The sequence below is a fragment of the Panthera pardus genome, unplaced genomic scaffold (genome assembly GCF_024362965.1).
Source record: "Panthera pardus isolate Hobbes unplaced genomic scaffold, ASM2436296v1 HiC_scaffold_15, whole genome shotgun sequence".
NCBI lineage: Eukaryota > Metazoa > Chordata > Mammalia > Carnivora > Felidae > Panthera > Panthera pardus.
In genome coordinates this window covers 29,273,544-29,298,709 of record NW_026526710.1, presented here as the reverse complement: position 1 = coordinate 29,298,709, position 25,166 = coordinate 29,273,544, and the positions used below count along the sequence as shown (strand labels likewise).

Here is a 25,166-nt window from a genome sequence, read left to right as displayed (position 1 = left end):
CATATGAAGAAATAGGAAGTGCCTGGACATCCTGTATGACAGTGATCCGTGACATTGATGACGTGTGATGGAGCAGGACAGCAGGAAAAGCTAGTGTCCTGAAGGCCTTGACAGGATGCTGGAAATTCAGGGACCGGTCATTCAGGAAAGTTCTCAGGGGTCCAGTGATCAGATGGGCGCTGAGATACGTTCTCCGGATTAGAAGATAAATTCTTGTTTTTGCATCCCCTACCATGAGGCAGAAGCACAGTGCCTGGTATGTTTGTCTGGCTTCTGGATGCAACGCACTCCACATCGAGAACACTGCTCTGGCTCAGATGACACAGGAGAAAGGCCTCCAGCTCTGAGTGGGGCCCCAAGCCTTGCCACGTGGCCCATAGGATCCAGCAGAGTCTATGGTGTTGGAGGTGTCAGTGGTGGGAGAAGAGGCAGTCACACAGCTGATGGCAAGCCCTGGTGTTCTGGGGCGCGATCATATCACCTGCGGCAGATATTCCAACACTTTTTGAAAAGCAGGTCCCAGTGTGTCACTGGGACACCCAGTGACTATACACCTGGGACTGCCCCTTAGGAGCTGTCATAAAGATTTCTGTCAGATCCACCACGTTGTAAAGTTGGACGGGCCCTGTAGCAGTTCATTACAAGAGATGGGCGTGATACGCTGGGACTGAGCCCAAGCAGGAAGAAGAGTACCATTAGATTGTCTGAACAGGGAGCCCAAACTCCACGCCACTCGTGGTAGATGCCCCAGCGCCCACCACCAGCTCACATCCGTGGCCATGCGGAGGTTCTGTGCAACCAGCTCAAGAAGAGGAAAGAGCTCAAACTTGGTTTACACATCATTGGTTAGCTCGGTATATGGGTGCAAGGTGAAAATAGACAGGTGGTTGTATTACAGCCACACTTCAGAGAAGATAATTAAAAAAAAAAACAAAACACAGTGGAGATGAGAATCCCAGGGTGTACTTGTCTTGCTTTTGTCCTGTAGCCTCCCCTCTGCAAGGCTGTGGGGTCAGCAAGGACAGATTAGAAAAACTGCAGGGAAAGGAGATGAAGGGATCTAGCAGTGGGGTCCAAGGTTGGTCTAAAACCATTGCCAAGAAGTCCAGGTGCATCTACCCATCCTAAGTCTTAACTTGATTTGAAAAGGTTTGGGAGCAGGGGCTATCAATCAGAGAATTAAAAATATGCTTGTTTTGAAGTAATCTTTGAAACACATAGCTTTGGGGGGGGGGGGAAACAAAGCAAAAGGGAAGGGAATTTTTCAACATCTAAAATTATACATAGAATTACCTTTGATCTAAAATTTTCATTTGAGTTTTTAGGTCAAATTCCAGACCTCCAACAACATGAAAAGACATATACATAAGGTTGTTCACTGAAGCCTTGGTTGCTTATCACAAAATATCAGAAACAGCCTAGCTACTCATACAAAGTTGATAGTATCTGCCCTGTGGAGTACTATGCAGCCGTAAAAAAGAGTAAGGAAGCTCTCTATGAACTGATATGGAGTGATTTCCAGTATATACTATGTGAAAAAAGCAAAGTATGAAAAAGAATATAATATTTAGCCCTTCAAGTAAAAGTGAGGGTTATATTAGAAAATACACATGTATCTGCTCCTTATGCCAAAGGACAAAAAAAAAAAGAATATTTTTTGACTCTAAGAACCATATCCATGCTTCACATACCCCCAAATTAGTAACTGAAGCAAACAGGAGAGGCAAAATGGAATACAAACAGTAAAAATGAATTTAAGTGTATTATAAGTGAATAATACAATCATAGTGAATAATAGAACCATAGTGAAGGAAGTGAGAAAGAAAAACACTTACGTAAGTAACCTTGGAAATATGTATGCTGACTGTATACTATAAAGTATACTTTTACTGTAAAGTAAAAGACAATATGAACTGTACAGAAATATCCTGCCCTAGTCAGTAAATCTGTTTTTCACAGAGGTATGGGTTAGCGATTCTGAGATTCCTCTACGTGCATTCGAGGATTGAGCAAGTAAGTACATTTATTGTGGGTAATGAGAGTTAGGTCTCCTACTATCTTACATGAAAGAAGTTGCAAATAAGGAGGAAGGAGTCTAGAACGAACTCTGGGATGTTAGATTGGGATGGAAGGCATCGGTATGATCATCATTTTTGATGTAGCTAGCTAGCTAGCTAGCTAGCTAGCTAGCTAGCTAGATAGATGATAGATAGAAACTATATGGATTTCCTAGCTTTGTCCATGAAAGGACCTGAAGGCAATGACATTCCAGTAGCATGAGCACATCTAGGGGCCAATCTTGGTTTCTAACCAAGGTCCCAAGATCAGGACCTTCAGGGATTTAGCAGGGAAAATATATGATGATCCTGAAGGAGCCCCCACTGGCCAAATGTGGGACAAGGTGATCAACAATATAAATGATGATAATAGTGGGTTATAATAAAATAAATTTCCATGGGTCCATACTTAGATAAATAAGTGGATGAATAAGTAAAGAAATGACGGGAAAGGGACAGTTGTTCCTTCCAGTAGATTCCAGTGAGCAAATGTGGAAGGAATGATGGAAACAGATAGTCGCTGGTTCCAGGCAAGACTCATATGGATACTAAAATATGCGAGTGAAAGTTTGATTAGAAACTGCGTCTGCAGTGTCTCAAAGTGTCTTGTTACAAGATACTTATCACAAAGGGAAAAATAGCAACTTTCCAGTGAGGACCCTGGGAGGCGCCACCTTAACCACACGAACAAAGTTGTGAAAACCAGGAATAAACTGGCATTATGGACATCCGACTGAATGCACTGAGAAGGGCCGGCTATCACTACTGCAGTATCCTTGCTAAAAATGCAGAACCTCAACCCAATCAGGAAAAAAAATCAGACAAACCCCAAATGTGGGGCATTGGAAAATAATTGGCCAATACCCTTCAAAAGTATCAAGGTTATGCAAGTCAAAAAAGACTGAGGAATTGTCCCAGATTGGAGGAGATGAGGGAGAGATCACAACTAAACGCAAGATGGGGACCTGAATTGTACCCTGGACAAGTCAGAAGACATTAATGGGAAAACTGGAGAAATTCCAAGAAGGTCTATGGGCTAGTCAACAATATCGAAGCAATATTGTTTTCCTGGTTTTGGTAATTGTTCTAGGGTTATGTAAGATATTAATGTTAGGGGGAGCTGAGGGAGGGCAAGGTTTAAGTGGAACTTGATGAACTCTTTTTGCGGCTTTTCTGTAAGTCTAAAATTATTTCCAAGGAAAAATGAGAAAACAATAAATGTATATTGAGTACCTTCTGTATCCCAGGCCCTGTTCCAGATGATGGAGATACAGCAGTGAACAAACTGAGGTCTCTGCTCACAGAGGCTACATTAAATTCTAGACCTCATGTTTATCACTGACCATTTGTAATAGAGACAACAAGAATACAATCTTTACAGACAGAATTATTCTGACTCAAGGTTTACATAATTTATGGCGACACTCCGCTTCCATCTCAATGGTTTCATAAAAGCCAACGTACAATCAAGGACCGAGCATTGTTTACCACAATGCCAAACAATTTTGGAATTTATATGCCGCTTTCTAAAATTGCATGGGGACTAAGTCTTCTTGGTGAGCATAGTCTAATTTCAGCGTAATGTATTTCTTCTGAAACTGAACCATGCTGGTAAGATTGATGTGTGATAAACCACATATTATCTGGATTGCACTTTAGGTGTAACTATAGAAATGTAAAGAACAATTCATACACATTAAATCCACGGCTCGCAACTGAATTTCGATTTCATTTCCATTCTTCAGCTTTGTAATTCTTCCAAATCTGTGATTCTATTGATTTTTCAACCAGATTAAAAATAGGAGGAATCATATATCCCAGGTGCTTTGTGCTTGGATTTATTTGTTTGAGTTGTGTCAAATCACCCTCTGTGGGTGAGGAAACTGAGCCAGAGGCAGCCTGGTGGGTCGGTTCTGATGCTGACTCTTGTCCCTGACCACAGAGTGCAATTGCAGGGGTATTGAAGAAACCCCGTAAGGTGAAACTGGCCAGAAATGAGGATGGGTGCTGTAAGTCTGGAGTCAGAGCTCTGATGTTTAGGTGATTTATTCTTTGCCCGCGTGTGCCAGCACTGGTGGATCAGTCATATAAAGGGAGCAGAGAGGAGATAAACAGAATGTGAAAAAAAAAAAAAAAAAGCAACGTCTGTGTTTTTCCAAGGGTCCGAGCATTTTTATCACATCTGTAAGGAAGTAAAATCTTGTGAACCACTGAGGCTATGGTAAATTTCTCAGAGCCTTTTAATTCTAACCAGAATGTCCAATCTGAGGAAGCAGCTCAATGAATATCTTCCACAAGTTTCCATGGCCATGTAATTGTATCTAAATAAAATCAAATCTACGTGCTTGGCTTCAACTTCTTTCAAACATGCTACAAATTGGCAATGGCTACTAAGTAAAGTACAAGGAACATTGCACTAAGGGCAGTACCTAGAATGCCTACAGTGTAGAACACTTCCCCTATTACATCGCGCTGTCTACTTGACTTACACATTTCATGGCACAAACTGTCCAAATGAATGAATCAGTGGAGTCCAGGCACACCTCTGGACTGACCTGTTTAGTCCATGCCTGCCAGCCTTTCTCCACCTCACGGGAGCAATGGTTGCGGAGAGTGAATTTATACTGAACTTTTCAGTTTCCTGACTGGCAGCTGGTTAGGTCTCAGGTTGGGTATCTATTTCATCACTGGGTCCCCATCCTCCATTGGGCCCATTGGCTTAAACCACGGATTTTACTTAATCTCTGCAATAAAAATAAGCGATCCCCAAATAGACTAATATTTCTATTTTTAATGTAATGAATAAGAGCTTACTTACTATGCCGATAGCATATAATCCAGACTGATGTGACAGCACCAGCATCAAAGCTCAATGAGAAAAGCCTAAAGGGAATTTTTTTGAAAGTGAGTGTTTGTCAAAGTATGCCACTGAGTTTCCAGTGGAACAATTCAATGTCTTGATTTTTATTTTCTTCATATGAATGTATGGTCTGAGGTATCCCAACCTATATAATTTCTTAAAAAGGAGTCAAAAATGGACATTCATGCTTACCTATGAATGAGCAATTATGAAGTAAATAACAATAATGGTAACATTTATTGAGCCCTTACACGTGCCAGGTATTGTGTACAGGTATATAAAGTATTGTCTCATTTAATTTTCACAACAATCTTGTGAGGTAAATGGTTTTATTATCCCCATATAAATGACAGAGTCAGAAACTGAACCCAGCTTTGAGTAAGCCTGAGTTCTCATCCCCAAGCTATTGTTTAAAATGGCCAGGATAGGGTCTCCTGTTTGGCTCAGTTGGTTAAGAGTCAGACTCTAATTTTTTTTAATGTTTACTTTATTTTTGAGAGAGAGAGAGAGAGAGAGAGAGAGAGAGAGAACGAGCAGGGAGAGAGAGGGAGACACAGAATCTGAAACAGGCTCCAGGTTCTGAGCTTTCAGCACAGAGCCCAATGCGGGGCTCGAACCCACAAACTGTGAAATCATGACCTGAGCCAAAGTCAGATGCATAACTGACTGAGCCAGTCAGGCGCCCCTATAAGTCAGACTCTTGATTTCAGTTCAGGTCATGATCTTGTGGTTGGTGAGTTCCAGCCCATGTCTGGCTCCACACTGACAGTGCAGAGCCTGCTTGGGATTCTCTCTCTCTCTTCCCCTCTCCGTCTGTCCCTCCCTCCCATCTCAAAAACCAAAGCAAACCCAACCCTACAAATTAAAACAAAACAAAACAAAACAAAACAAAACAAAACAAAACACAAACAGCCCGAGAGAAGCTACTGAAATGCAAGGAGATAGTAATAATACTGTTACAGAGTGAAATGAACAACCAATTTGTGCTAAACAAAACAAATGTTTTTAGCCTTTCATTTTATTGTGGTAAAAGTTATCTGACATAGAATTTACCAGGTTAACCATTTTTAAGTTTACGGTTCAGCAGCATTAAGCGCATTCACACTATCTTGCTGCCATTACCACCATCCATCCACAACTGAACAGAAACTCTGTAACCATGAAAATCTAACTCCCCATTCCCATTCCCCGCCCCCCTGCCCCCCAGAAACCACCATTCTACTTCCTGTCTTATTTCACTTAGCTTAATTAATTCACTTCCTGGCTTATTTCACTTAGCATAATGTCTTTCAAGTTTCATTCCTATAGGAGCATGTGTCAGAATTTCCTTTTTAAGGCTGTATAATGTGGTCTTGTATGTATCTAGCATGTTTTGCTTAACCACGCATCTGTTGATGGACGTCACGGCTGCTTTCAGCTTTTGGCTATGGTGAATAATGCTGCCAGGAACATCAAATTTTTTTGTTCTTAGAGGTAAACAACAACAACAAAACACCACCACTACCACCCACAACAACAACAAACTGCAAAACCCCCTCCAGAGAAAATAAAGTGCTCTAGTAGAAAATCTCAGAAAGGTGAGTGAGTGTGAGTGTGTGTGTATGAGTGCGGGCCTGTGTGTTTATATGTACCTGGGTATAAAAAATGGCACGATCTTGAAATGGCCAGATATCTGCAACGCATTTCCCAACTCTCAAGGATTTAATGACTTCTGACAATTCTTCCAGAATCCCTTTCAATTCCTTCTCTTAAAGCCCATCACACATTGGATTATGCTTAAGTCCATTTAGACCATCAACTTTTTCAGGACTGAAAGTAAGTATTAGTCTTCTTTGTGTCTGCCCTCCCCTATACCACAGGACTTGGCCCAAGACAAGTCGTCAACCAACAACGGGAATAAAGGAAAACAAAAAAAGAACCCTCATTATTTTCAGAATACCCTAGGAAATTATTTCTGGTTTATAAAGTTTCTCATTAAGAAGATAACATTTGGTTGTGGGTTTCAATGTCCAATAATGTACATATATATGGCTTATATTTCAAAGGAGATATCAAATTTTGTGAACAATCATGTCACAATCGTTAAATGCCAAGCACTATGCTAAGCACTTTATACACGTTGTACCTTCTAGTATGTACAGCCAATATCGAATAATGGGATGTATTGTTGCCATGTGATAGATAAGGCCATAGTATTTAATTGTATGACAGGGATGGAGTCTGAATTCCAGTCTGTCTGACGTCCAAATCTATGTTTTTCACCCCACATCTACTCTAGGTTTTGTTAAGGCTATACAAAGAAGCCTGTGTGTTCAGAGACTATGAGAAGTCAGGCAAGGTGTCAGATGTGGATTTTATGTTCATAGGCATCTTTTAATTTCTTCTTGCTGGGTTGCCTTCCAGAATAACTGTATTCATGGGAGAAAACACATTAAAAGCCACACTAGCGCCTGGTGACAATGGGGGAGACAGACATCCTCACTCTGTTCCTGATGGAGGTGTGAGTTGTTACAACCTTTTGGATAAAAGTATGCAATATATATTGAAATAGAAAATATCTTTGATCCAGTGATCCCAGAACTGGAAATCTCCCTGTGGAAATAAAAGCATTCTATGATAAAGATACACATACAAGGATGCTTATGGCAGTGCTGTTGGTTGTGAGAAAAGCCTAGATCAATTTACATATTTACCAATAAGGGAGCAAAGAGTTCTACAGTAGGGTAATCTATTCTATGGATTTAGCCGTTAAAAGACTGAGTTAGAGGGGCGCCTGGGTGACTCAGTCGGTTAAGCGTCCGACTTCAACTCAGGTCACGATCTCGCAGTCTGTGAGTTGGAGCCCCGTGTGGGGCTCTGGGCTGATGGCTCAGAGCCTGGAGCCCATTTCCGATTCTGTGTCTCCCTCTCTCTCTGCCCCTCCCCCGTTCATGCTCTGTCTCTCTCTGTCTCAAAAATAAATAAACGTTAAAAAATTAAAAAAAAAAAAAATAAAAGCCTGAGTTAGATCTATGCCAAGACCTGGCCAGTTATCAACAATATACTGTAAAGTGAATAAGGCAATGGTATGGTAATATGTTAGAATTCGTGTTAAAAAAAAAAGAAAAAACACACACACACCAAAAAGCAAACTGGCTATGTTTGTATAAGTATGGATAAAGTTAGAGAGTGATAACACAACTCAGGCAGTTAAACGGGTTACCCTAAGTGGAGTAGAAATTGGGAGGTGTAGGAAGAAACTTTTCGTCCATATGCTTGTGGATTATGTCATTTGTTACAATGACACATGTTGCTTTTACAGTAGAAAAGATTAACTGAGAAAACGCGTAGTCTTCAAACGATTTTTCATAAACAAAGATGATTAATCTCACAGTCTTAACTGTTTTAAATGGTTATAAAAAGAAAAACCCCCAAGATAAGTCCTTTTTCTAACTCTTCTTCCAGCCTCGATTTTATCTGGGGAGACTCCCATCTGCCTTCTTTGAGAATCTATATTTCTCACGGATGTCTGACAAATATGCCACAATAAGCACCACCAATTAACCCACATTTACATGACATTGCATCCCAGTGATACTTCCGGGCCTCATACCTGTTTTGGTCAGTGGTCGGTCTCTGTGATGTCTCTCTGTTTTAGACCTATGTTTTTGTGTGCACTGACTCAGCTTCATTCCTGTTTTACCTGCAGCATCCTTGTTAGTCAGGAGTCACTTGCTACTCAGCAGATTTCCATCCTGTTGACCTCCTTCTTGATCCACTCTTGGCTTCCCTGCTGCCTCCTTCTCTGCAATACTCTAACATCCTAAGCTGAAAGAACACATCGAAGGGAAGCAGGTGCTTATAAAATTTGGGGGAGGGGTGGAGAAGCAGGCTCTGGACGAGGCTCTCCAGGAGTGACTCCAGGGCAAGACTGACCTGCCCCACCTGGGCAGCTGCCGTCTCTGAGGCTGCACCTCTTGCCTCTGACCCAGGGATCAGGAAGCTGGAGCCAAGAAAGGGCCGCTGCTCCTGCTGACCTGTAACAACGGTCTCTTGACATCCAAGAAGCAAGCTAGTAAATGGCTGCTGGAGTGTTGGTGCAGAAAACTCCAAGTGTCTGGGGGTCCTCGCCTTGCCTCAGCAGAAAACAGCCAGAAGGGACAGAAAGCTGGCCTTTACTCTCACGTCTAACTTTCAAATCTCGTTGGAGTGTATTTTACTACTCAAGCTTACTTCAAGAACAGAATCCTAGCCACAAGAGAGCTACTTCATGTTTGTCTCTCCTGCTTGGATGTAGCCCTACAGGGGCAGAGACCATGTCTACCGGCTCACCATTATGCCACCAGCACCTGCCACGGTCCCGGGCACACAGCAACAATTTCACATGTAGCATGTATAAGGCAACAATGCTGGATCCAGGCACTACCCTAAGCTCTCCGTGTGTGTTAACTCATTTCATTCTCACAACAAGCCTCAGATGTAGGTATTTTTAGCCTCCCCAGTTTACACATGTAGAACAGGCACAGGGAGGTGATGTAAGCTGCTAAGATCATATGGTGGTAAACAGGACTTGAACCAAGCAGTTCAGACCCAAGGTCTGTACTCTTACTCAACACGCTTTACTGCCTCAATGTTTATTGCAGGTATGACCATTTCAATGTTTACTGAATTGTATTCCACTGAGAATAACTGATCATATACAAATTCAAAATCACAGAGCGCCTTTATAAAGTAAAGTTTAACGTGTTTAACTATGGAGAAGATGGTTATACTTAGTTACCATAGGTACTGGTAACTTTTTTTTTTATTTTTATCCTTGCCAAACCTATGAGATAATCTGTCCAAAGGTGAATATTATTAGTGATTCAAGTGCGTTGGAGTAATATTCAAGGACTTCATCATACTTCTGAGACTCATAAAAACTTCTTAGTAGCTAGAGAAATATACTTGAGTATACATATACTCAACATATATGTATATATACTTTCTTTGCTAATACCTTAAGAGAACTTTATATAAAGTTCTCTTTATATATATATACACACATATATGTGTATGTATATATATATATACATATACATATATATACACATATATATATATATATATGTATATATATATAACCTTAGAGAGACAGGGATTGCACACGAGTGAGAGAGCAAGCGCAAACAATGAACATTGTTCTCTTAATCATTTTCAGTTTTCATTTCATTGCGGCTTTGGGAAAGGCAAAAATGCACAGGATGGAAAATTGGGCAAATTCTCCCCCATAGTTTAGCTCTATTACTGCCATGAGATGTTCTCACCTGCGTTTGCATTTCTCTATTTAACAACAAAAGTAAAACTTGCTGATATTCAGTTGTTCTGAGAAGAGTGTGATGATGTTTGTAAGGATCTTTGAACTGCTGGAAGAAACGTATTCAGAAGCCACTTAAATAGTGCACTATTTAATGAGGAATAGACGATTCAGGAGGACTCTGAGTCATTATTAATTTAATGCTCTAAAATAGTAATAGGGGAATTATTCCAAAGATGTTTCATGTATTCTTAGACTACCAGATATTTAAATTCTTATAGAGTTTAAGACCTACATCTATGTGATATTTGAAGCTATACTGAGAAGACAAAAACGGTTGATCCCAAAGGTGATGACTTAAATGGACTGGAAAACTGGAATACATCCAATTCAGGCTTCCCATTGAATTCATGGTGAAGGGGCAACCGTTGTCCCATATGGAAGTGACTGAGAACTTCCTCAGCATGTTATACTTGCTAATTGCTGTTTGTACACTGGGATTCCCAAATACTTTCCGGTAAGAGAAATGTCTGTCTAGCCGTGGAGAAGCCAGTTCAGCCAAGGCTAATTTGCCCATGGATAACAGTTCCGAGGCAAGCAAAGATACTGGAAGTTGTGACAGCTTCGGGTTGTCGGTTCACAACTAAACATGTGTGAGACACCATCCTATGGAATAATTGTTAACCTTACCTTTTTTTTTTTTTAACCTTAAGCCCTCTTTTGATAAACATACAATCATTGTATTTCCCTTTAATGATGATTGAAATTTCAAAATAAATTTTGTGAATAAAAAGAAATCAAAGTAAAGGTAAATTTAGAATATACTTTTCAAACTATTTAAGCACTCCCATCCCATCCTCCGAGGTTTTTCACGGCTTAAGATACATTCTTCTTGTGTAGTGCAATCTTCTGCGGATGCTAGGTTAGCTATTCTGGAGAGCTATTCCCAGATGGGCTTTGATACATTTTTTGCACTTGAAAACTTTGGACTTTGTGCCTAAGCTTAGATTACTGTTCATTTGCTCATTTATTTTCAAGACAAACTGGGCTCCTCCTTCGGGGTGGCAGCATCAATATGTCCTTTCTTTTGTGGTGCTTCCTAGAGACTTCAAGTAGTACTGGACAGATTTATTTACGGCACGTTCATTTGTTTCATTTGATGTTCCTGTCCCTGATTACCCTGGCAATCGGGGAAAGATTTGTCACCACCTTTGCTCACGAGATTTTCCTCATTTGCTTCAGTTTACTACACGCTATCATAACGATGCAGATGGAATTCATTTCCAATACGGGAACGTGAACAACTGTTTCGGTTTTGGTCTATCATTAATAAAACCCAAGAACAGACGCCAGCAACTGAACGCTGTAGATTTTGACTTCTATTTCTAGCTTGGTAAATGTGCCTTGTCAGATTTCTCCAACGCCGCGTTTGCTTCCTAAACGTGGTGTTTCCTCATTTGCTTTCCATCACTGGATTGAATTCAGGAAGCAGTAGACGTTGGCTTGGAATACGACAGAGAGTGTAGCCCTACCAACAGAGGGATGGGTCGATTTAGAGAACAGATTGACAAATCCTGGCCTGTTTTCCACAGGGCATATTTTATATTTCTAAGCGGGAGATCTCGGGTCAGTTTTCAAAAAAAAAAAATTTTTTTTTTCTTCTTAGCACAGACGAGACGAAATCTGAGAGCCAAAAATGAGCGTCAGCGAGCCCCACCCCATTCGCCGCCAACGGACCTCAGTCTCCTTCCCGCCCACAAACAGCCACTACTACAATTCCCAGCAAGCATCGCGCAGTGCCGCACAAGGGCCAGGCCCCACTGGTATGCTGGGAGTTGTAGTGAATGAACCTGACCACTCTTTCCTTCCACTAGGCATTCTCACTTGGAAGATGGTGATGTGCTGCTATAGCAGTTACTCCAGTTTCGTAATCGGAGCTAAACGTGACCAAAGATTGCGCCCTTCTGCCCTGCGTTGCGCATCGCGTCGGTGCCACGGAGCTTAGCTCCGCCCCCTGCCCACACCCGTTCCCCTGACAGCTCGAGCTCCCGGCGGCCGAGAGGCCCAGATTGCGCAGGCGCACCAGCCGGCGCCGCGCTGGGCAGGACTTGAGGGCGGGACGAGAGCTAGGGGCTCCCGGCCGCCGGGGCGCGCACGTAGGCACGCAGGGGCCGTCACGTGGGGCGCCGAGGATCGCAGTGCGCGTGGCCGCGGCGGCTGGTGTGGGGTTGAGTCAGTTGTGAGACCCGGAGCTGCCGACCCAGCCGGCGGCCCAGTGGCCCGGCCACAGAGCGGCAGGCGTCGGGGGTTCGGGAGCGGTGAGCTGGCCGCATCATAGAGCTCGGCCGAGCCGGCGCCGCCGTCGTCCCCCGCCCCCAGCTAGCAAACCGCCGCCGCGGGCGCGCCCCCGCTCTGCGCTGTCTCTCCGATGGCGTCCGCCTCCGGGGCCATGGCGAAGCACGAGCAGATCCTGGTCCTCGACCCGCCCACAGACCTCAAATTCAAAGGTAGGCAGGGAGAGGGCAGCTGACCGGGGTGGGGCGGGCGGACGGCGAGATTTAGGGTGGGTGGGGGGGGTCGAGGGAAGGTCGGCGGCTGGCCGCGAGTGAGCGTCCCCTCCCCCACGGCCCGGCACTTTCCATTCTCCGGCTGCGCCCCGCTTCTGCCCTCGGCCCGCCTGCTCCGCGCCCGGCCCGCTCCCTCCCTCGCCCGCTCGCGCCTCGGTGCGCGCGCCGGCCGGGGCGAGGCGGAGGGGCCCGGCCCTGGCGCCGCCGCCGCCGCCGCCGCCGCCGCCATCTTGCGGTCCCGCGGGGGCGCCTCCCGGGTGCTGTCCGCGCCGCTGCCCGCGCCTGGCACTTGTCCTTGGCCCCCGAGGGCCGTCGGGCGTTGTCTGGGAGGGTGTGGGTGGGCGGTGACCTTAGAGCGTGCGCTCTGGTCTGCGGCGGGAAGGGGGGCTCTGGGGGTGGCGCAAGTGCGTCGGTCGCCGGCGCCGGCTGTCAGCGGCGGTGGGAGGCGAGAGGCGAGGCAGCGGTGCGGCGGCCCTGGACTCGGTTCCGAGAGAGAACCACCTTTCGGCCTCGAGCAGGGCCTGGGTGGAGCCGGCCCTCGGCCCTCGCAGAGGGAGTTGCTGCCTCCCTTTTTACCTTGTTTAGAACTCGCTGTCAGGTACCTGGAGCGCTAGGGAGGCGGAGAAGCCCGTGAAGTTCTCTGGTTATGACTTACCCGGTTGTGTTGGCAGAGACCCAAGCGCGTGCGGGCAGGAAGGCTATGCGTCAGCCCGGGAATTGATAGTAGTAGGTTAATAGTAGACGTCTTCCTGGTCCTCCCGTGTGACATTCCAGCTCACCTTCCGTGCGGGGCGGACCTGGTGTTTGTCTGCTCTTGTTTAGCCCCTTAACTTAGCTTATGTGCTGCGGAATCTTCCGTATTGGTGACTTTTGCCTTTACGTTGCGGTTTATGTGGGGGCTGATGAGGTGTTACTCAGCTCTGGAGCGTCCTTGTATATTTTGTAGCAACGCCTGTGATAAATTGTTAGTCCGATTTTGGTGATTCCCGAGGAACAATCTAAGGGGCCCCTAGGCCCATTTGGGTACTTTAGGGAAGAGAGTTAAACTAGTTTCTTTTTAGGAATACTGAAAGTGTGTGGAGATCCAAAAGCAGATTCCTTGCTGTCTTCGTTTAAGTGTATTGCGAATCGCCTTTTGGATGATTCCTTATCTTGTATTTCAATTTCAGCAGTTACCATGAGAAAATTTTTGTGACATGTGCAGCTATTCCAGTGCTTAAAACAAATGAAATCCTTCGCTGTTGTACAAGATTGAGTCCAAAGGAAAAACAATTGTTTTCCATAGGAAACGTTTTGAATAGTTTCAGGGATTTTAAAATGCTGTCTTCTGGTATTATGAGAGTAATATTGTGTAATTTCTTTATTTTGTAAGCTTTGTAGTACATTTCCAAATATCTTTGAGTGGAAATGTGAGCTCCTTTTCTAGTAAGGGTTTCAAGACCACTCTTAAATATTTTGAGGGGCACTAAGTGCGTCTTATTGTAACAAGTTCATGTGTGTGGCATGCTGTCACATAGCTTTAGCTGAAAGAAAAAAAAAACCACCTTTGGGGAATCATGAAATTAAATTATTTCAGGTAGACATTATCTTTGGTTGGAGGAATTTAATGTAAATCTCTATAATTGTATATAACATATTTTTGAGAAGTTAAAAGAATTTTTGCTTTTACTTTTTGACAGGCTGAGTTTACAGAGTAAATTTCTTTTACTAGATGAGCATGTATGTATTACCATTAGGGACTTAGAATCTTTTAAACTGATTTTTTTTTTTAATTTTTCTTAACGTTTATTTATTTTTGAGACAGAGAGAGACAGAGCATGAACGGGGGAGGGTCAGAGAGAAGGAGACACAGAATCTGAAACAGGCTCCAGGCTCTGAGCTGTCAGCACAGAGCCCGACGCGGGGCTCAAACTCATGGACCACGAGATCATGACCTGAGCCGAAGTCGGATGCTCAACCGACTGAGCCACCCAGGCGCCCCAGGGACTTAGAATCTTTAAAAAGCCAATTTTAGGCCAGGAAATGTCTACAGAGTTTGAAGCTTTCTCCCTAGAGAAGTTGTAATGTTGCCATAGTAAGAGACTAATAATAGTGGAGAACAAGCTAAAAACAAAAAAAACCACCTAAAACCCTACACAGTAATATTCATATAGTTCACTTACTTCAGGTATTGAAGAGTTATTACTTATGATTAGAGAACAGGTTCTTCTTGTGTTAGGATGAAAGTAATTCACGAGGACCATTTTTAAAAGTTTGGACATCTATAACCACTTTTTAAAATTGACTTTAAAAAAAGTGTTTCACTGAAATGTTTATAGAAACACATTCAGCTGGGCCACTTAGCGAACACTTACTGAAAGCTTTGTGCCATCCCTATATTTGATTAAGACTAATTCAAGTTACTAGTTTCTGTTTAGGCCTTGAGTGCTAAACAAGGTGGGGAAAGGATTTACAGTTTGTAGTTTAATGGGAAAAGTATACGGTTAAACAGTAAACTGTGTTAGGTTTTATCTTTGCCCTTGAAGAACTCTGAGACTAGTGAGGGAGACGTAAAAGGCAGATAGGTGCTGTAACAAGAGGCAAAACTTGAATGAAGAAGCCCGGCCCGTTAGGAAGCTTTCTTAGAAGAGGCTTATTTTCATTTTGGGGGGAAGGATTGGGCTAGGGAGTGGTTGTTTACTCAACCCCTGACGGGAGAGAACATGTGGCTTATACTTAAGTACCCTGTCAGTTTGCTGTGTGCTTCTGTTCTAGGGTGGGATAAAGGAGAGGATTGGGAAGGAGGAGGGATAGGATGAACTGGGAGGTGACCTTTGGTGTCATTTGATTCTTTCTTTCTTAATCTTATTCTTCTAGTCAGAGGTAAATCATTTGCTTTGATGTATTCGGTTGCACAGTTCAACACTAGGAGACTCATTTAGAATCAACAATGTATGCTTAGTTTGATAAGGCTATAAAGTCATTTCATTCTGACTTGCCCTAAATCACCTGTAAATTTTAGTTTAAGTCTATTTAAAGATAGTTTGCAAAATTCTTTATCATTCAGTAGGTTTATTCGAATTAGTTTGAACTCTACGTGTGACTAGGATGGATTCTCTTAAGTGACTCATTTAATCATTCTGAGAATAGGTGGTGAATTTTTCTGTCACATGCCTAACAATCATCTTGGTACGAATTATCAGCATTTTGCACAATTATGGAGAAACAGATACCAGTTTAATGCATTTTTTAAATACCTTTGTATCTTACTTAAAAATTTTGTTTTAGGGGCACCTGGGTGGTTCAGTCGGTTGAGCGTCCAGCCTTCGGCTCAGGTCATGATCTCGAGGTTCGTGAGTTCAAGCCCCACATCCAGACTTGATTGCTGTTAGCCTATCAGCGCGAGCCCGCTTCCGATCCTCCGTCCCCCTCTCTCTGCCCCTCCTCTGCTTGCATTCTCCCAAAAATAAGTCAATATTAAAAAATTTTTTTTGTTTGATATGATTGTCAATATATGAAAGTGCTTTTATAATGGTGTAACGAATTCTACAGTAGCTCTTCTGTTGCATTGGTTTAATGAAAAAGAGGTAGGTATTTTCAAATTATGTTGAAACCCTGGCAGTAATTTGACACAGAATTCAGATTTGAAATTTGATGTTAACATATGAGAGGCTATTTTTTTGTCCTTAAATTTTTTATTATGAAATTTCTTCCTTTGTAGTATACATTTTGTTTTTCCTAGTTACTAGTAGTTTTGGAGAAAAGTTCGAAGAAGGAAATTTAGAAAATGCTAAAATAAATTGTGAACATATTCTTCCTACTAATAATCCGAGAAAGGAAAATAGAGCAAAACCATTGTGTTGAAGGTGGCCCGTCACAATATCATGCCAATAAAGAAAATTAAGCTTTCTGAGGACCCCAGGAACCTGTGGTGTGTCAGCCAGAGCATCTTTGAATAGCACGTTACTAAGAAGTACAAATGAGGATAGAGAGTCCTTTTGCTCTTGGCAGATACTTGGCACATTTTTAGGTGTTTTGCATCAGCTCCTATTTCACAGTGGCTGCATCAGATCCCTGAGGTGATTTCCCCCCTTTCCTGGGCCACGGATGACATCTTACTACTCCATTCCTTAAAAGCTTTCAAGTAGCTCTTGATTGCCCACTGGATAAAAGTCTGATTTTTTTTTTTTTTTTAGTATGGCATTTAAGCCCTTCCATTTTGTGCTGTCTTCTCTTGTAACACCTGCTCATCTGCACACATCCATACTTTCTTGCCTGAGAAAGAAAAACCCTCCTCTCATCCAAGCTTGTTTGTTCTGCTGTTTTTGTTGATTAAGGTAAAATCCCTCATGACTCATGCTTAGACCATGTTCCCTCAGATATTTTCCCTCTCATGTTTTCAACCACTGGGTTCTTCTTTTAAACATATAAATACACTTAGTTTTTTCATTTTAAAAAGAAGCAAACAAAATACTTCTTTGACTCCCAACTCCTTCTGGTACATGTCCCTCCCTGTCCCTCATTTCCTTTGCAGTCAAACTTCTTGGAAAAATAGTCCATGTTCATTCACTATCTGTCCTGTATCTCACCTCCTGTTCACTGTAGTACTATTCTCTCCTCACTGCTTATTGATTGCCAACCACATTGATCATTTCCAATTTTTATCTCTCTTTGGCACTTGACATTATTGGCAGTTCCACTTTTTAAACAATTGTTTTCACTTCCATATACTTCTAATTTTCTAATTTGCTCCCTTTATTGTCTCATTTGTGGGCTTTTTAAATGCTAATGTTTCTGAGGTTCTGATTTGTTTTTTGTTTTATCTCTGTAAACTTTCCTTGTTCAGTCTCATTGTTTTGATGGCTTCTCTTTCTTTTCCTTGCTCTCTTTGCACATGTTGGTACACACTCAAATTTGTATTTTTTTTTTTAATGTTTATTTGTTTAATTTTGAGAGAGAGAGCGCACAAGCCAGGAAAATGGCAGAGAGAGAGAAGGAGGCAGAGAATCCAAACCAGGCTCTAGGCTCTGAGCTGTCAGCACAGAAGCCGGATGGGGCTTGAACTCATGAACACTGAGATCATGACCTGACCTGAAGTTGGGTGCTTAACCGACTGAGCCACCCAGGTGTCCCTCAAATTTGTATTTTAATTGGGACTTTGCTGTCAGTTTTAGAATTACTTGGTGACTATCTGGATTTGAGTTGTAACTCAGACACTTCAAACTCAACATATCCCAAACAGGTGGTTTTTTTTTTTGTGTTTTTTTTTGTTTTTTACAACCCAAGCCTGTGCGTCTTTCCTTCTTTTTAATATTTTGGTGGCATCGTGATTACTCATACAGAAATACTCTGTATGTCTACTAATTAAAATTTGTATTTCTACATCCCAGAGATAATTCTTGAATCTGTACCCTTTAATGAAGCTTTACTTTTAAATTCACTTATTTTAATTTGTTTATACAATAAAGATTTGACTTTCTGCTCTATGTAGTAAGTGTTGAATAAGTGTTAGAATTACAGTTTGAGTAAAATACAATCTTTGTTTTCATGAGGCAGTTCTAATGGGAGAGATAGACACTAATTGCCTAATTAGAAGAAGGAAATGTAACTATGAAGAGGAGTGTAGTGCTATAAAAATGTAAAAAATAGGGGCACGTGGGTGGCTCAGCCAGTTAAGCGTCTGCCTTCGGCTCAGGTCATGATCTCTCAATTCATGGGTTCGAGCCCTGCATTGGGCTCTATGCTGACATCTCAGAGCTTGGAGCCTGCTTTGGATTCTGTGTCTCCATCTCTCTCTGCCTCTCCCCTGCTTGCGCGCTCTCTCTCAAAAGTGAATAAACATTAAAAAAAATTAAAAAAAAAGTAAAATATCTTCCTGGTCAGGGAAGACACAATTGGATTAAGATTTTCTAATATGAGTAGAAGCTATTAACCTAGGTGAAAAAGAAAGAAAAATACAGTAGAAGCAGCATGTGTTTACAAAGATCCTGTGGCAGGAGGGAACATGAAGCGTTTACTGTTACTTAACCTGTTAAAGTAATATCTCATGTTATTTACAAGCCTGAGTCAGTGTAACAGTAGTGGAGACAGCCAAGGTGAGTGTGGTGCTGGTTTGTAGGTTGACTAAAGAGTTTTGTTTTCATCCTAGCCCACTGAGAGATTTAAGTGGGTGGAATGGTAGAAATAGAGGGAATGGAGTGATAATCACATTTGTATTTAAAAAAAGCCATAATTCTGGGGGCACCTGGGTGGCTCAGTTGGTTAAATGTCCACCTCTTGGTTTAGGCTCAGGTCATGATCTCACAGTTTCATGGGTTCCATGCTGACAGTGCTGAGCCTGCTGGGATTCTCTGTCTTCTCTCTCTTTTCCTCCCCCATTCACACGGTCTCTGCTTCTCTCTAAATAAATAAATAAATAAACTTAAAAAAAACATAATTCTGGTAACATAAAGTAGTATTAGAAGGGAGATAGAGATGAATTAGTTTCCTCAGTCCAGGCAAGAGGTGACTACTTGATTTGAGGGACTGGTATTAGAGATGGTGAAAAGTTCAGGAGGATCAAGCCAGTGAAACTTGGTGGTCTATTAGATACGCTCACTGAGAGTACAGGTATCTTGGCCGTCTCTGAGATTCCTCGCTTATGTAACTGGAGGAATGGTGGTGCTGTGTGCTGAGCTAAAAAAGGAAACACTGGAGGGGCGCCTGGGTGGCTCAGTCGGTTAAGGGTCCGACTTTGGCTCAGGTCATGATCTCACAGTCCATGAGTTCGAACCCCACGTTGGGCTCTGTGCCAACAGGTCAGAGCCTGGAGCCTGCTTCAGATTCTGTGTCTCCCTCTCTCTCCCTCTGCCCCTCCCCTGCTCACGATCTGTCTCTGTCTCTCAAAAATAAATATTTAAAAAAAATTTTACAAAAAGAAACACTGGATATTTGAATGAGGACCACATGCATTTTACTTGGGGTTGTGGGAGAGTGGTAGGATGAGGATCCTCATCTCATTAGGTATGTTAGATGTGTTTAGGACCCTTCAAGATATTAATGAAAAGGTAACTAGTAGGTTTTGGTTATATGGATGTGTTTTTCAGGGAGAAGTCTGGGCTTTGGGGAATTGTTTATTTCAGGTGATTATCTCTTGTCTTTTCTCTACTAGTCTGTAAACAGGCCTGCTTTTCTCTAGTGTCTGTCTAGCCACACTGCTGCTAGAACTACCCTTTGTAAAATGCAAACCTCATATTCTTGCTCCCTTGGTTAATAAAGAACCTGGCATATTTTCCCATTATGTAGATGAAAAAGTCCAGAATCCACTGCCTGCCACCCCATTTCTCTTCTACACATAGCTTTAGGTTATATGAAACCATTTTCCCAAACACTTTAAGCTGTTGCAAGACTTTGCACATGCTCTGTCCAGAATATTATTCTCCCTCATATCTGTCAAGGAGTCTCCAAGAATCTCTTCCTTTTGTGAAGCCTTGGATTCTTGCAGTCCAAGTTGGTCACTGCTTTCTTCAGGCCACTATTGAAGCTTGTGCTTATCTGTGATAATCAGCACTTACATACCACATAACATAGTATTTATATTTACGTATTTTTTCTCTCCCAAACTTTAGGTTAACTACTTGAGGATATATTCATTTCTTTTATTTTTACATCCATGGTAACAGGATCTGGCATGGGTGATTGCCCAATAAAAATTGATGTATTGATAGGACTCCAGTGGTTTCTCCTATAATTCCCATGTTTTTCGTCTTGGATCTTTTTTCTGTAAGGTTTTTCATCTGCCTTTGCAGGTAGTTGTGGTTTTAAAATTTTTTAGTTTCGGGAAAGGGATAATAGGGCATTTTGTTAAAAGCTGACTAACCATAGATTTCTTTTTTTTCTTTTTTGTGCTTCACCTTTTTCATTTGTGGAGTGAGAGGCAGGATTAGGTGATTTCCTGGGTGTTCTGGCCCTAAGGATTTTGAATATGTGTGACATCTGAGAACAAAAAGAAAACACGATTTTTCAGTAACGTAGACAAAATAATATACAGTAAAACATTGGTTTGTGAGCATAATTTGTTCCGGAAACCTGCTGTAATTCAAAGCTCTTGTATATCAAAGCGAATTTAACCATTGGCTCAGTTGTGATCATGTGATGTTTGGCATCATGTACTACTCGTATTGCAATATATCACTCATTTATCAAGTTAAAATTTATTGAAAATGCTTGCTTGTCTTGCGGAACACTTGCAGACCAAGTTACCCACAATCCAGGGTTTTATAGTGTAAGGAATTGGGAAAACTTGATTTATACTTCAGAGTTTAATATTTTCTGATTGTCACTATTGGTAATTTTCTTATTGGTTTACTGCGTTAGTTACCTTTTATTAATTTTATATTTTAGACTGAAAGCGAGCAGGGGAGGGGTAAAGGAGAGAGAGAGAGAGAGAGAGAGAGAGAGAGAGAGAGAGAGAGAATCTTCAAGCAGGCTCCACATCCAGTACAGAGGCCCAGTGTGGAACCTGTGGGGCTTGATCTCACTACATTCAGATCATGACCTGAGCTGAAATCTAGTCACATGCATAATGGACTGAGCCACCCAGGTGCCCCTGTATTAGTTACCTTTTAATTTCCTTTAAGTAAGTCCTTCCTTTACCATGCAGAGATGTTCTGTGAAGAGAGTTAGCAAGCACCCTTTTATTTTTTTAGAGGCACTTCCTGATCTTTTTCTTGTGCTTTTGTATCTTAACCTTGATAGATTCATTGAAGTCTTATCTGCCTTTCAGAGGAGAAAGTGGTTAATACAGGATGGATCCTCAACCTTAAAAAGTTGTTTTAGAAGAAAATTAAATGTAAGAAGGGAGCTATTGTATGCAAATCCTTGTTTATTATAACTGAAATGGGACACAGATTACTAGATAAAAAGTTTAAAACTTCTTATGAAAGCTTTCAAACATTCATAAAAGCATAATGAACTTTTATATACTTAAATTTCATATACTTAAGTTTAATGATTATTAGCATTTTATATTTGTTTAGTTTTTGTTTGCTGTTGTATTTTTTTTTTTAATGTTTATTTTCGAGAGTGAGGGAGAGAGACAAATCGTGAGTGGCAGAGGGACAGAGAGAGGGAGACATAGGATCCAAAGCAGGCTCCAGGCTCTGAGGTGTCAGCACAGAGCCCTAGGTGGGGCTCGAACTCACGAACTGTGAGATTATTACCTGAGCCGAAGTTGGACGCTTAACCTACTGAGCCACCCAGGCGCCCAGCTGCTGTATAGATTCTGGATAACAACATTTCAAACCTAAATACTTGAGTTTGCTTTTCAAATAAACAGAGACATTTTCTTTACATAGTTGTGATGTCATTATCTTAAAACCAAAAATAATTATTTAACATCATCTAATATTTAACCTGTTGAAGATTTCCCCAGTTGTATGTACTTCTATTTTTTAGTTTTTAAAGTTTATTTATTTTGAGAGAGAGAAAGCAAGCAGGATACAGACAGAAAGAGGGAGAGAGAGAGAATCCTAAGTAGGCTCTGCACTGTCAATGTATAGTCTGAGGTAGGCTCAAACTCAGGAATGGTGAGATCATGACCTCAGCTGATGCTTAAGTGTCTGAGCCACCCGGTCTCCCCTGTATGTCTGTTTTTTAGCTGGTTTGTTCAGCTTACACATTGCATTTGTTTGTCGTGTATCCGAGTCTTAATTTTAAACACTGCTTCCCCCACTTTTTTTTTTTTTTAAATCATACTCTTGTTGAGAAGATCAGGTGGTTGAATTGTCAAATAGTCTAGGTATGTGTGGGATGTCTTTCCTGTAAATTTGGATTTAGATTTGAGGGCTTGATTAGATTTAGGTCAGTATTTGGTGGTAAAAATAATTCATGGATGGAATTGTGTCACATCAGGGATAGACAGTGTCTGGTTTTCCCAGTTTTAGTGATGTTGATTGGTGGTAACAGCCTTACTTCCGCATTAAAAAGTTGCATAAATATGAGCCTGTTTATGTTAATATGTGCAAGAAAAAAGATTGGAAAGAAAATGTTAACAAGTCATTGGCTCTACTTCAGGATGTGAGTGTCTTTTGTATTTTTACTTTTCTGTTTTCCAGGACTTCTACAGTGAACTCTTTTTTTATACAGTGAACTCTTTTTTTAATAAGAGAGAAAAACTTAAAATTGTTTTGTTACTAGATAGCTTCGGAAGATGAGATCAGAAGGTTTTCATTTGTCCTTCCTGTATTATTTTGTTTAATTTTTAATTAATATTTTAAGTGTTAACAGTCTGAGGTCTTAATTTTTTTTAATAATAAGACAAGTTATAGAAAGGTAAATAGAAAACAAGTCTAATGTTTGCAACCTTCGAGTAACAGATCACAAATCAAGGTATATAAAGACAAATAGAAAACCATTATTATCTCAAAGTAGATCTTATTTATATATCTAAATCTAATTTGTAAATCATAACTGTATATAAATGTGTCGTTTCTTTGAGCTCTTGCTATTGGCATCAATTGATGGTCTCTTGTAAGAAGTATGATAAGTTTGTTTGGGGGTATTTACTTCTCTGAGAATGGCTCCTGTTTATAGATTCTGTTAAAGAGCCAGGTGGCTCTAAGCAGCAGATAGATTTTTAGGATCCCTCTTGCCCCAGTGTTGATTGTTTCATGGTGAGCACCTAACCCAGGGCCAACCAATACATATGCTGATGACCGATTAGTCAAAATTTTGATGCCGCCCCTTTAAACACACTTAGTTTAGATGATAGGCTTTAGGTCTTTAAAGCAGGCTGATTTGTGCCAGGTTTAAGCAGAAGCAACTCCGTTGAGAGAGAAGAGGGAGAGAAAAGCAGGCCAGAGATCTTGAGGTCCCAGGAACCAGTTTCTCTTGAATGCAGCCTCTTCTTTTGAGGCCAGCTATACTTCATTTCCTGTGTCCTAGAGACTCTTTATATCTTTATAATAAACTCTTAAGTGTGATTTTTGTTCTTCATAATAAATTCATTGCTTAAACAAGATTGGACTTTATAATTTGTGAAAATATGTTCAACTTCATGATTGTCCACATACTTCACTTTATGAAAATAATCTAAAACCAGTGTCTTAAATTTTTATGGGAAAAACATTCACATAGATGTTTTTGAAGACTTGTCATTGATATGACATAGTTTGCCTGGCTGCTTTTCACTGGCATTTGGAATGTTCTTATAACTAGAGTAATCGTGAACATTTTGTACTGTTTTTAAAATTCAGGTTTAAATGAACTAGTGTAGTTAATGTGTATTTTAGCTTTTTAAGGGTGTGATTAAATTCAGTTACCATTTTTACAAATAGATATTAACTAAAAAAGAATTAACATGAGAGGACTTTAAAATATTTAGCTTGCAATACAATTTGTTAGGTTTCTTATGGGCCTGCATTTTTACAGCTTTTATTTTGTAGCTCTGTGCTTCCATATATATCCATGTACATACATATATCCGTTTATATATATATGTGTATATATATATATATTTACTTTAGTACTTGGATAATCTGACATGAATTGGAGTGACTACCATACTTTTAAAGGTATAGGGTATCTTTGTTTCCTGTTTAGTTGTTTTCTCTATTAAAAAAATTACCTTTATAACTTATCAGGGAAGATGAATCACTTGGTCTTGTTTGCTGAGTACTTTTCCCACTGCCAAAAACTTCAATAACAGTGAAATCCTCAGATGTGTTTTTCTGAATCTTTTCAGTTTTCCTCCAGCACGTTACAAATAAAAGATTTTATGAACAAATGAAACTAATATGTGTACATGTTTAAAAGTCCCATCTGATTATAAAATAAGTGCTTAATGTAGAGAATTGAAAAAGGATGGAAAAGTGTAAAGCAAATAAAAATTACTCAATCTTACCACCTAGAAATAACCTCTGTTAACATTTGATATATTTCTTTTTATATATTTTGTGTGTATAATTCTGCATACTTATATTCTCATAGTACAAATATTTTCAAGAATTTTAGATCTGTAAATGGTGCTAAAAACATTTATTTTAATTTCTCTCCAAATATGCATTTTCCTTTTATTTCCTACCATCTTACTTATCTAGACTTTAAAAACTTTTCTAAACTCTTCAGATAGGGAGCACTTCTATTTTAATAAAGATGTTAAATTAAGTAGCGTGCATCCTTCATGTTTGGCCGTGAACAGAAATGTTCTCTTTCAAATAATTTTTTAGGTGTGTGTGCATCTTTTCTTTAGTAGATGGACAGTGGAAGGACATAATTTGTATAAAGTTACAAATCAGAAGGATACTTCATTTCTGTGAAAAGATAATTTATTGTTTATGCTCTCCTTCCTGTTTTCAAGACACTGGGATTGTTAAAGTCAGAGTGAAGAGCCTATGCATCAAAAGATCTGAAAAAACACTTCTAAAATGTTTACAATAACTTTATGCAAA

The 25,166-nt window shown here is 40.8% G+C and overlaps 1 protein-coding gene and 1 long non-coding RNA gene across 3 annotated transcripts in view; one reads left to right on the top strand and one right to left on the bottom strand.

Annotated features, from left to right (window-relative positions):
• Window positions 1-10,327: 10,327 nt before the first annotated feature.
• Window positions 10,328-12,295, bottom strand: LOC109248644 (uncharacterized). The gene is made up of 2 exons (XR_002072175.2): window positions 12,077-12,295; window positions 10,328-11,720 (listed from the first exon to the last, which is right to left on the bottom strand). It is a non-coding gene; the product is annotated as an uncharacterized LOC109248644 (long non-coding RNA).
• Window positions 12,296-12,400: 105 nt separating this feature from the next.
• VAPA (VAMP associated protein A) overlaps window positions 12,401-25,166 on the top strand; it is a 44,645-nt gene continuing 31,879 nt past the window's right edge. Inside the window, exon 1 of one of the 2 annotated variants that reach the window (XM_019418487.2) lies at window positions 12,401-12,699. In XM_019418487.2, coding sequence (XP_019274032.1) covers window positions 12,621-12,699 — 79 coding nt within the window. In that variant the 5' untranslated portion in view covers window positions 12,401-12,620. The remainder of the gene's footprint in view (window positions 12,700-25,166) is intronic. The other variant, XM_019418488.2, reaches the window with a different exon arrangement.